Source organism: Bombyx mandarina, chromosome A1, assembly GCF_030267445.1.
Source record: "Bombyx mandarina strain Sakado chromosome A1, ASM3026744v2".
NCBI classification, from domain to species: Eukaryota; Metazoa; Arthropoda; class Insecta; order Lepidoptera; family Bombycidae; genus Bombyx; species Bombyx mandarina.
The window spans coordinates 15,132,315-15,145,618 of NC_143234.1; the positions used below are offsets into that span (position 1 = coordinate 15,132,315).

Genomic DNA, 13,304 nt, shown 5'->3' on the forward strand with positions numbered 1-13,304 from the left:
TCAATAAAAATAAAAACATTACACACCAATACCATGTATTTGACACACGCGCATGTAAACGTAGTGTTACATACTCTTTGCGCGCATGCATTGTTTGTTTATTGTCAAAACTTTTCTTATTGCTTATAGTCTGTGGTCAAATTGAGGATAGATTAAACATTGGGACTTTTTGGGGGGAACGCGAGGAGTGAAGTTGTGTGATTTGTTTTATTTTGTCTATTTAGTGTTTCTTCAGGTTTAAATGTGTAATAATGGTGGTTTATTAACTGTTTAATATCTGTTAAAGTGCACAAATGTGGGAAAATGAAACAAAGCTGCTGGACGTAACTTCTCGGGTTCCTCCAAAAAGTCCACTGAAAAAATCTCAGTAAATGACCACCATTTTACTGCGATTATATTTCATCCCATATCATCTCATTTCATTAAATTTCATCCCAGTTGATTAATGTCTCAAATTAATCATCTTCATTTCATTTCACTCCATATTATCATGTTTCATAAAATTAAGAAAATAAAGTAAAATAAGACATGACTTAAAGGTCTTAGTTACCAGGTCATAAAATCTCTTTAAAAAAAAAAGATTAAACATTGGACTTTTTGGCGGGAACGCGAGGAGTAAAGTTGTGTGATTTGTTTTATTTTGTCTATTAAGTGTTTCTTCAGGTTTAAATGTGTAATAATGGTGGTTTATTAACTGTTTAATATCTGTGAAAGTGCACAAATGTGGGAAAATGAAACAAAGCCGTTGGACGTAACTTCTCGGGATACTCCAAAAAGTCCACTGAAAAAATCTTAGTAAATGACCACCATTTTACTGAGATCATCTCTCATCCCATATCATCTCATTTTATTTAATTTAATTTCATTTCATCCCAGTTAATTATTGTCTCAAATTAATCATCTTCATTTCATTTCACTCCATTATATCATTTTTCATAAAAATGTGAATATCAATTAAAATAAGACATGACTTAAAGGTCTTCGTTACCAGGTCATAAAATCTCTTTAAAAAGATTAAACATTGTTTGTCTTTATTAATATTTGTCTACAGTGTAGTAATGGCGAAATCGGTGTTTATAGAAGTATAATAATTTTTGATAATAGAATCATAATACTGTACAAACATAAAATTTCAATTAATTATAGCCGAATTTCGACTACCAGGGGACCGCTAGTCTACATAATTACGAATCGAAATATATAACAATAACAATTTTTTATTTGTTTGAAGATGATTTTGGTGGTTGAATTTTAGGCTCCTTATAATAATAGCCCTTCGCTCGTCCATCCAAAAAATGTATAGGAAAAAAAAATACCTGCGTCGCTCACGTTTAAGGAAGCGGAAACGCCTACTGTTTGGCATTACGATCACGAAGCGAGACAAGCCCTCCATACAGATGACTCAACACGGCAGGCACTCTTTGTTTCGGCTAATCTATTCAGTGGCGCTTTTGGTATTGCCAAAAATAAAAATAAAATATATTATTTTTTTCTTGAGGACAGCTTCGAATTTTGAACGGCTTAATGTTCGTAATGCTTTTGATAAAAAATATTCGTATAATATTTACTGGTGGTCTCTTGTGAGTCCGCGCGGGTAGGTACCACCACCCTGCCTATTTCCACCGTGAAGCATTAATGCGTTTCGGTTTGAACGGTGGGGCAGCCGTTGTAACTATATTGAGACCTTAGAACTTATATCTCAAGGTGGGTGGCGCATTTACGTTGTAGATGCCTATGGGCTCCGATAACCACTGAACACTAGGTGGGCTGTGAACTCGTCCAACAATCTAAGTAATAAAAAAAATCGTTGGAGAAAATTCGGAAATGAAACATTACTGAATTTTCTTCTTTTATCGCGAGTCGTAGATAATATTAAACCTAGTTATACTGCTTTTTAATTTCGCCTTTTTTTATTGAGATTAAACCATCAAAGCAGGTTTGATTAAAGGAAACATTGCCTATTATTTTTCATGCTATTGTACTTGTCTATAATAAAATAAAATTCGAACTCAATTAACTGCAAAGCTGAAGACACGTTTGTATTTAAAATTACTTAAATTGATTAATTATGCTCAAGAAAAGAGCATATTCTTACCTGAAGGGTAGGCAACGCACTGGCGTAAACGCTGGTGACCGTGGGCGGCGGTGAATCACTTACCATCAGGTGACCCGTCTTGCTCGTTTGCCTCTCGTTGTTATAAAAAAAAAAAAAAGTATCGTCATCAATTAATTTATACTATTGCTCCTCAGATGTTATCAATGACTCTGGCGCGGCATAGTGTTTAAGCACTTTATTAGATAACACTATAATAACAAAACCCGGTCGCACACTTGAATTCCGTTCTTATAAACAAGAATATAAAGAGACGAAACTTAACAATTCCATCATATTCGAGTCTTAATTATTTTTTATTACTTGATTGGGTGGACGAGCTCACGACCCACCTTGTGGTAAGCGGCTACCGGAGCCCAACAGCTAATAAAATTAGAACATTAATAACATTAGAACCGTCGGTCTACCCAGAAAGTACACCGGCTATTTTTTTCCTACATATACTGATAGCCTTGAGAGGCAATTTCAGCTTCGCCCTAACGTGTATGTAAGCTCACGGCTCTCAAACCGGAGTGTTGCTAACACTGACCCTAGCGAGAGCAGGGCTTCTCAGAATCTACCACCGGATCGGAAACGCGACCCACTGAGAAGATCCGGCGAGAAACTGAGTGGGCTGTGTCTATGGGTTAATTCGCTCGTCGAGCCCTTCGTCGCAAGCGACGAGTTCGACGAGAACGGTGACCGGGAACACCGGCTAGGTAGAAGATCTACCCTTTGCGTTACTCTCCAAACATTTAACAGAATAATTATAAATATAACTAAATTGTTAATTTATTTTTTATGAAACTCTGAATTGCTTAATCTGTGGCGGCTAATCTAGGTTATAAACATCACTATTTAACGAGTTCTTACTACGAGTTTCATGATTTAATAAGTTCCCAATATTTGGGTTTCGTTTCAAGCGCCATCTTCACGAATAGACTACCCAACAATGCGCCTATTCATTAAATGTGAAAATCGTGGTAAGAACTGATGTAAGTTGTAAATAATATTTCGAAATAATGAAATTGATGTATGTGAAATTTCAAATGGTAATCTGTAATTAACAAAATGTGTTGAGTAGGTTACGGGGATATCGAAAATCAACGATAAATTATTAATTTTTGCATGTAAAGATTTTTTGCATCACTTTATTAGAAGAATATTATCAAGAAAATCATTAATACGATTGACGTCGACTATCCTACTTCATTTTATCGTGAAATTGGTACATATGTCAATGACCTCGCGTTTATTACAATCACGAACAGATATATTGACATCGAGCGGCCAAATATGTTCTAGAAGCAAATAAGTCAATTTCAAATGTTTCTCGTATTTTTAAAAGATTTTTATACCTTATCTTCTTATTTTTATCACCTAACAGATAAAACTGAATGCCTGTGGTTTGTTTGTTTTTGTGATCGTAATCAATGGCAAATGTGGCTTAACCGATTGATTTGGTACTCCCCATAGCTGTTCTTAGTAAGTCGGGAAAGTTTCTGTTTTAGTACCATCAACGTACAATAGGGACACTCGACTAGATCTAATAAATGTGTCTCGCACGTTAGTTCCTGACAGTCAGGTTAAACACCAAAAGACATGGTTTGGGACAGTAAGTGGCCAGTTCCTCTACCTATAATCTACAATCTACTTACAGCGAAGCGTGCTGTAAAATTATTTTTAGTGTCCACCTTAGAACTCATTAAAGGAACCCATATATTTTATACCTAAAGTACCTAATGAAGAATATCGCATATTTATAAGGTAAATCTCTTGCCTTATCCTCCTAGGTAGAGTTGCAAAAACATGCATCCATAAAGTTAAATTTCACAGTTAAATTTCCCGATCCCTTTCCCAGCGAAAACACTCCTCAAATATAGAACGTCAGATATTTAAAAAAAAAAACTGGTTAGTCATTAGGCAACAACTAGGGATAATCTAGAAATTGTAATCTGTAATTAGTAGTTTACCAGAGTTTTCTACCATAAATCGAACAGAAATTAACAAAGCTTGTTTTAAATATACTGCAACGTCTTCTGCACAGCCTTGAGTTCCGATTTTTATTCAATAAGCATGCGGTCGCTTTGCTGTCATAACCATATTAATTTACAATTCAAAATACAGACGAGAACTAATTTTATGTTCCGCAAAAGAGGTCTATATGTGTAAACTTGAAACATTTCGTTATCTTATTCATTTTAGAATATATTATGTTGCGATATGCAATATTACGTTGAATTAATTTAAAAATTATTGCGGTAAAACTTTTTTTTTATATTGTGGGTTATCTCCAACCAGTCAAAGCAGTATACATTTCTTCGTAACTGTCTAGAATGAATTTCAATGGTGTTATACCTAGAGCCAACAATTTACAATGACACAAAAAAAGCCCAATGGTTGAAGTATTGGGCAATTGTGTTTTCCCATCCCCTAAAGTCCAAGTATGAATTTCCACCTACCATGTACCCGCGTATAATGACGATTTCACCTTCGAAAATTTACAAAGAAATCCATTTAGCCTCGTACGAAATATCAGTATATCAGTAGGTCCTTTAAAGTAAACCGATTCGTCCATTTAAAGTATGACTGTTTTATCAAACTTGAAAAGTGATATTAACACGCAATGTATGCTTTTGTGCGTGTGTTATATTGTTTCCATGTCTTGTTCTAAGCAGACAGTATGAGTATGTAATCGACAACTCAATAAACAGAACATAAATGAATATTTGAACATCCCATCGTGTTTGTACAACGAAAGTTTCAGGGATTATTCATTTTATTCAGTAATGACAATAAAATAGAAAATTTTAAGCCAGTTGCATGTATAATGTTGTCCATTAATCGCCAACTATAGGTTTTTACTAACGTGTCTATCCCCTGTCTTGCATAGCCCTTTTGCATGGCCTCGACTTTGCGAATCATTGCTCGCTTATATGACGAAGCACAGGCGAATGCAAATGTGTATAAAGTCATGATAACACATGGATAGTTCCAGAAGAAGTTGTCTACATTGGCAGTTGACATTGGTTATTCGAACACGAACAATTAATAGACTCTTACACTCGCCTTGGATCATTTTGCCTCTGTTTGTTTTTACTTCGGCTTGGCTATCATCTAGTTTCGTTGGCGCCAATTATTTGGCCAAGGGACTGCCAACAAATTATACAGCAAATACTATAATAATCGCTGACAATATAAAGTATAGACAGAAGAAACACTTTATAAAATATTGAAGAGATTGTCTAATGACTATTAAGACGATTTAATTAAGTCATTTTCCAATGGAAAGAAAGAACCGGACCAAGAGTCCATTAATAATCCATTAACATTAAGTCAATTTGATATTAGCGTGAAGTGCGTTCAATATTTAAAAAGTATATCGGAAGAGTTGGCACGAGTTGTATATACTAACGAACTTAGAGCCAGACATTCAATTTCGTTAGATGGGATATAAAATTGTTGTTAATAACAAATATTAATATGAATGAAAGTGTGCTAAATGGAGCAAAACCGGCCGGATCGTCCGACCGTAACCTAGGATTCCCTTTACTTGGGAACAAGATATAAATAAATGCGTATATAAGTTTAAATATAAACATATATAGATAATAAGTTATCCAGACGAAGAGTAACTTGTTTGTCACACGAATGTTTTCGCGATGTCGCAATCGAAAACAACCCTCATCGCAAGAGTCCGGGGCGCGAACTACCGCACGCTAAATACCGCAACAATTTTCAATTGCTCAATTGCTTTCAATATGTTTTTGATTACATAGTTAAACCGTATTTGGGTACTCCAGATAGTTCTGGAAGCTTCATAATATGTTTCAATATCAAACAAGTATGTTCATTATTGTTAATGTTATGTGCGTATCTGTTATCATAATCGTTTGCGGTCATCAGACGGGGTTATTGCTTACGGATGTTGTTACAGCTTTTCCTTATCAGACTTTAGTGCAACAATTGAAGGAGCTCCAGGTCACGCGCACTTGTTAACGAAATTGGATAATAAAATTAACATCCTTGCTTACTGTATCTCAAACAATTCAAACTGAAACTATTTGTATTTTGTTTCGTCGATAATGTTATTGTATTTTTCTTTGACAGTCCGGAAAATATGGCGAAGGATTCGTTGGGTCATCGAGCGGGGTTGGCGTGCACATCAGAGCCAAGGGCCCGGGCGGGGAAAGGGACCACACCGGCTGCTCGTGGCCCCTGCTGTCAACCACCGCGCCCAATGAACCTTTACCTCAAGAGCCCTGGATTGCTCTCATAAGACGAGGCAGCTGCAATTTTGAACTAAAGGTAACTCTTCACCAGCAAATTTTATATGAAATAAATCCTCCAAAGCTAGTCACTGGTGGTAGGGCGTCTGCACGGGTAGGTACCACCACCCCGCCTATTTCTGCCGTGAAGCAGTAATGCGTTTCGGTTTGAAGGGTGGGGCAGCCGTATCTATACTGAGACCTTTAGAACTCATATCTCAAGGTGAGTGGCGACCTTTACGTTGTAGATGTCTATGGGCTCCAGTAACCACTTAACACTAGGTGGGCTGTGAGCTCGTCCACCCATCTAAGCAATAAAAAAAAATTTGTAACGTCAATATATGTACACACACGTTCAATATATGTACACACATTACGTCACACAAAATATGTACCGCATTATAAATAATAAATCAGTACTTTTCTATATCAATATAATGTCGTCAATTCTAAATAATGTAGTATTCGTTGGTATACAAATAATATAATCTATATTAAAACATCATAATAAATAGTGGACTATTAACCCAACGAAATGAGTGTACCTACAGATATCAGACACGGAGTGAACACACCGCCTTATCTTTATTGTTCACGTATTATCGACTTTTATGTTCACGGTTTTTCGTTTACATTATACCGGCCGGCACTCATTTGAAATACCACAATAGTACAACAAACTGCTTATTAATAAAAATTCCTCTTCTTCTTTTTCTCCACCTTATCCCACTAGGTGGGGTCGGCACAGTTAATTTTTCTCTTCCATTCTCTTCGATCAGCCGTCATTTCAACACTCACTCCTCTCTCTCTCTCTCTCTCTCATATCGTCATTTACACACTCCATCCATGACTTCTTCGGTCGACCTCTTCCCCCTCTACCTTGCACTACCATTTCAATACATCTTCCATACATAAAAAAATATTATTATTTGTAAATAATACGTCCTGCTTGAAGTTTCTTTTAAAGGGCACGGGCGACACCCATATCTAGATATAATGTGTGTAAAATTATCGTTCATAAATTCGAAGGAACTATGTCACGAGTGAAATAAATTTTCACCTAGCCTCTTGAGGTTATATCGTTGTTTTCGCGGATTAAGATCGTTCGTATGTTAATCTGAAAATGACTGTTTGGTTTAGTAGAACATTCTATTTTCTAACGGTCACGTGATATAAGCAAAATACACATAACACATAAAAATACTGAACACCAATGTAAAAAGAAGACTTGGTATCCGGTTTTCTTTTCTTTTTTGCCGACGATCGCTGGATGTTACATATGTATAAAGAATGAACCTATTGCTATCTTTAAATAAATTACACGGAGAAGTCCTCTAATAAATGGCATATTAAAAGCGTTTGAATCAGTGAACAAATGACAGTTTTTTTTCTGTGTCGTTTTAAAGACTATTAGCTAAATGGTTGCGAATACTTAGAAGGATTTTGTTTATATTCTATTCTTTATTAAATCTCAGACGTCTTTTGCAATAGCTCGATCAATGCTTGAATTAGTTTTTAATAATCTCTAAATATTTACCTTAACACTGCATACATTTGATTTGTAATGTAGACGAATAGTGGTAGGATACAGTAACATAAAATAAAAGACGTAACAGAAATTTCTGACAAAATAATTTATATTTTTCGTTCACACGACGAACCCAAAAACATTGTTCTGAATTTTTCTACAATGACGTTCTCTGATATCGAAGATTGATTATTCGATAGCAAACAGAAAACAAAAAATATACTGATAATAATTTGCATAAATTACTTGTAGATAAATAATTCGGAATTTGGGTTAAAAATCCATTATGTACGTAGGACAAAAGTGGTTTTATTATATTTTATCAATCGTACAGTCTAAAAATAAATTATGTTGTCATAATATTATTTATCTACATTATTTATTGTTTGTTCGTCATAAACTTAGGTGTTTTGTGATTAAAGTATCATATGTATAACGTATAATACGTATGCTTATCTACATATAAGAACTTTTTACTATATTAAAAAATTCAAGACCATTTTTTTACCCATACAAATTATAATAAAGCATAGTACAGCAAACAAGAAAACAAACAGATAGGTAAAATATAATTTTTATTTTGTGTTAAGGGTGACAGCGAAAAGCCTTTGAAAATTCAACTCTCAACTCAACTGCTCAATGGCTCAACTCTATTATTTACAATTTGGTCCTCCTAGCCCTTGTAAACATCATAAGACTCATCATTTACAAAAGTCGTCGTGGCCTAAAGGATAAGACGTTCAGTGCATTCGTATCTAGCGAAACTAGCGATGCAACGATGTTCGAATCCCGCAGGCGGGTACCAATTTTTCTAATGAAATACGTACTTAACATATGTTCACGATTGGCTTCCACGGTGAAGGAATAGCATCGTGTAATAAAAATCAAACCCACAAAATTATAATTTGCGTAATTACTGGTGGTAGGACCTCTTGTGAGTCCGCACGGGTGGGTACCACCACCCCGCCTATTTCTGCCGTGAAGCAGTAATGCGTTTCGGTTTCAAGGGTGAGGCAGCCGTTGTAACTATACTGAGACCTTAGAACTTATATCTCAAGGTGGGTGGCGCATTTACGTTGTAGATGTCTATGGGCTCCAGTAACCACTTAACAACCAGGTGGGCTGTGAGCTCGTTCACATATCAAGGCAATAAAAAAAACACGCAATGATTGTTTTTGTGCGTGTGTTAAGTAAGATAAGTAAATCTTTAGCTTAGGGAAGCGGGTACCTGTATATATTTCATGTATCGCGAGATTTATTATAAAAATTTTTAGACGCTGAGTATAATCAAACTATTAAAACAAATCAGACCGCATGCGTTAACTAAAATATGAAATATACATTATTTCGTTTTATTGAAATTCGAGTATTTTCCTATCGCATTATTTTATTTCAATTCTAATTTATTTACGAAACTTAACGTGTAAATATTTTTAAGAGCTCTAATTTGATGCATCCATTTACCATTAAGAACTAATCATTAGCGAGATAAATAAAATAAAAAGTCTTGAGCATTAAAAATGAAGAAAAAAAAACGATGACATTTAAAAAATACAAGTCGTAAACCTAATTCATCTAGAATCTATAATAAATTATGATCAAAGATTTTTATAAAGCTCTCAACATTTACCGCAGCCTTTGTAACCTTAGGAATTCAAGCAAGAATTAATTATTAAATACGTTTCGTTTAAATTTATTAATTCACTGATTTCTTTTTATCATTAGTATATTTTTTAATATTTAGATCGTGCTGAAGATTATTTCACAACAAAAGCTTTTTAAGTTTTTATTTGAAACTAGCTGACCCGGCAGACTTCTTAGTGCCCTAATCGATAAATAAAAGACCACAAACTTGTGTATAAAATAAACTTAAAACAAACAAAAGGAATCCGTCCGACGGGGACACATCAAAGGGAAAACAAAATTGTTATTTTTATTTAATTCCGAGCATCTTCATATTTATCTAAACTTTTAAACCTTCTCTGGACCTCCACAAATAATTCAAGACCAAAATTAGCCAAATCGGTCCAGCCGTTCTCGAGTTTTAGCAAGACTAACGAACAGCAATTCATTTTTATATATATAGATTAGTTCTAAGTTAAATCGTTTTTCTCTACTCATGTTTTGACCTTTCGTATTGGTGTTAAATTTATTTAGAGGTTGTTATCTTTTTTCAGTTCAATTACTTAGTTAAATTCATGCAATGGTGTCGAAATATGCCTTTTGATCCAAAATACGTATACAAAAAACATGGTAGAAATATTATGGAAATTTTATTTTATTTACTTTTATTTTTCCTACATTTATTACTACTGAATATTAAGAAAAATATCTCGTACTTTGATTATTAAGTAGGTACATCTGCTAGTTCATGCATAAGCCTAATTAATAATCTCGCCTTCAAAGTTAAACGTTTTATTCGAAACTGTAAGATTGACATAAAACAATTAGCCTTGTATTAATTCAATTCAACTGCACACAAGTACTGGATCATTGTGACCCGGATTAATAATCCAAGACTGACGTAAAACATAGGTTATCACAACAGCGGGATAAGAGCTAGATAAAAATTTAAGCTAATTTAGTGGTAAAATGGCGTCGGTTTTTTTATTGCCTTTGGTACTAAATTAAAATTTTGTGGATACATATTTTTTGTTTTACTCCATAAACTCTTGGTGTCTTATGTAAAGTAAAACAAAAAAGCGGCTTGGCTCTGCCCCTGGCATTGCTGAAGTCCATGGGCGACGGTAACCACTCACCATCAGGTGGGCCGTATGCTCGTCTGCCTACAAGGGCAATAAAAAAAAGTCACGATATATTATTTAAAATAAAGCTATCAAAGTTTATAAGAGCATTTACATTTACAACTCAATATTAACCTTATTAGTTATTTGAACCGCGCTATGTTTATGATATATGCATGTATGTATGTATGTATGTATGTATGTATATTATGAAAATCAATTTCCATTCTATTATTTAATTTTACGCGAACGAAATCGCGGGGCACGTCTGTACTAATCATAACATGATATTTCGTCAAATGATTTTGTGTTACGTTAATTAAATGATTTCCATTCATTTATTCTTATATTTATCATTAAATAGAATTTGTAATTTACATTGAAAACTACTCGTGTCAGTTCACGGCGAATTGCAACGTTGTGACACGTTTAAATTTGTTGTGTGTCGTTTGGCTATTATTTATTCCATGTATGCTTGGTGAAGCGGCTTGGTTCTGCCCCTGGCATTGCTGAAGTCCATGGGCGACGGTAACCATTCACCATCAGGTGGGCCGTAAGCTCGTCTGCCTACAAGGGGCAATAAAAAAATAGCTGGTTTAATCCCTTGAGGTTACCAGTGTAGGTAGGCAAATAAAAACATGTATTGTCAGCAATGTCTTCTTAAGATCAATTCTCTCTATATAACAGTTAACTGAACATTTTCTAACCACCAAATGCCTATTTAATTCAAGTCACTTTTGAATCTTCTTCTTCTTATTCTTCTTCCTAGCCTTTTTCCGGTCTAATGCCAGGGTGCGCATTCCCACTTAAACTCCTCTACTTAGCCCAGAGTATCGATGTAAGAAAAAATATGATTGTTTCAAATATGAAATTAAGTATGGCTTGGCCAAAATAAGCATGGTTGTTTATTTACCGTTGCCGAATCTAAAACGATCTAGACGCATATTGGTAAAAATACTATTAACTCTGACTATTTTAAATAAAATTTTAGCATTTGTTGTTTTGTTTGTTGTTGCAGTATATGTAAACAGACGAACTATCTCATGACGAATCTGATGATAAGTATGTATGGGATTCCATAGACATCACAACGCGTATTCCACGACGAGCGCTGATGCTGCTAGGATCGTAGTTTCAATTGTATCAATTTCGCTAAGACTAGAGAATATATCGCGTTTTCTTGCGGAGAATTATAAAGCGTATTTAATAAAGCTATTTATAAACAAAGCGCTATTTCCGTTACAGCCCGCAACGACCACGCTAAATGAATGGCATTCGAAGCGTTGCTAAGACGTAAACATTTGAAAATAGCTGACTTTGAATATTCACTAATTTTCATTTGAATTCTTAGTTATGGTTTTCATTGTCATCTCTTTTGTTTCCATTTCATGAGAATTTCTGAACGGAATCATCAATGATCAATGCAATAGCTTTTCTGTCAAGAGTCTTCGTACCTAGCTCTAGGAGGGGAAACTTTTACGTGATCGTAAAGTTAAAAAACTCGCACTAAACACACTGGTCTATTTATAGTTAAAAAAGATCGCTACTTAGCAATGCTAGTGAGGCAACTTATATAATAGTGATAATCAAATACTATCTATTATAACGGGAACAAAAAATCTTAACTTCTACGTATTAAAAGTGGTCATTGGAATTTTTAATGGGACTTTTGCATTTCGATTTGGCCGTGAATAAAACCGCTAATGGGCATCAACTGGATTTCTCTTTTAAAGTTTGACATTTAGGTCGTTTTTATTTTTTTATAAACAAAATCTGTTCCATAACGTACCACTCGTATAAATTCGAAAGTCTTAACTCTTGTTAACTCTTTCACGCAAAAACTACTGGACGGATTTTAACAAAACTACACATCGCACCTTTAGAATTATAATAATAATAATGTTTTTATTGCAAGTAACTATGACTCATATAAATTGTTAATAAGATTTAGACCTATGTCAGTAGTTATATTTACATCACAATGAATTACTGTCGTAACATCCCATGGGAGATGGCACCACAGCGACCCATGTATACACAGTCCAGCCTGCTTGCGATCATGCTCAGGAACAGCTGGCCCTCACTCTGCTTACCAGAGATGCACACCTCTTACGCATGGTAGCGTAAAAACAATCTATGTGCGCGTCTGCAAACATCCCTGATGCGCTACAAAAGCGGGGCAGCACCACCAGCACCCTAAACGCGTTATTATATTGAACACGGAGAGCGTTGTACGATCTTTGAGTATATCCAGCCCACAAGCTGCACGTGTAAAAGTTAGTACAGTAGGCCCTAAAGAGGGTGACCTTGACTTTAAGTGAACACCGTGCAAACCTGCGAGCTATCATGTTTGCTCTAACCGACAACGCTCTCCGCTCTCGTTCAATATCTTCATCATCTTTGAGATCAGGGGTCAACACATGGCCGAGATATTTAAATTTATAAAATCTTGTCAATGGCGTTCCGTTGAGTACTACGGGAGGTATTTTATCATGCGTCCCACCCCTGGTCGATTATGGAGAGCTATTTCGAAATTTCTGGATTTCGACTTTCATTCAAAAATTTATCTAGAACGACCTTTTTCAGCGACTGTTAATAATCAAATGACCAAAAGTAGCTTATAAAGGGACAAACTTATCTATTGGTCTCTTTTACTCCGTCCCCCACCTCTA

At 35.1% G+C, this 13,304-nt stretch overlaps 1 protein-coding gene across 3 annotated transcripts in view; it reads left to right on the top strand.

Annotated features, from left to right (window-relative positions):
• LOC114249733 (ring finger protein goliath) overlaps positions 1 to 13,304 on the top strand; it is a 94,433-nt gene that overhangs the window by 56,973 nt on the left and 24,156 nt on the right. For all 3 annotated transcript variants that reach the window (XM_028183434.2, XM_028183517.2, XM_089739526.1), the window contains exon 3: positions 6,203 to 6,400. In XM_028183434.2, coding sequence (XP_028039235.1) covers positions 6,203 to 6,400 — 198 coding nt within the window. The remainder of the gene's footprint in view (positions 1 to 6,202; positions 6,401 to 13,304) is intronic.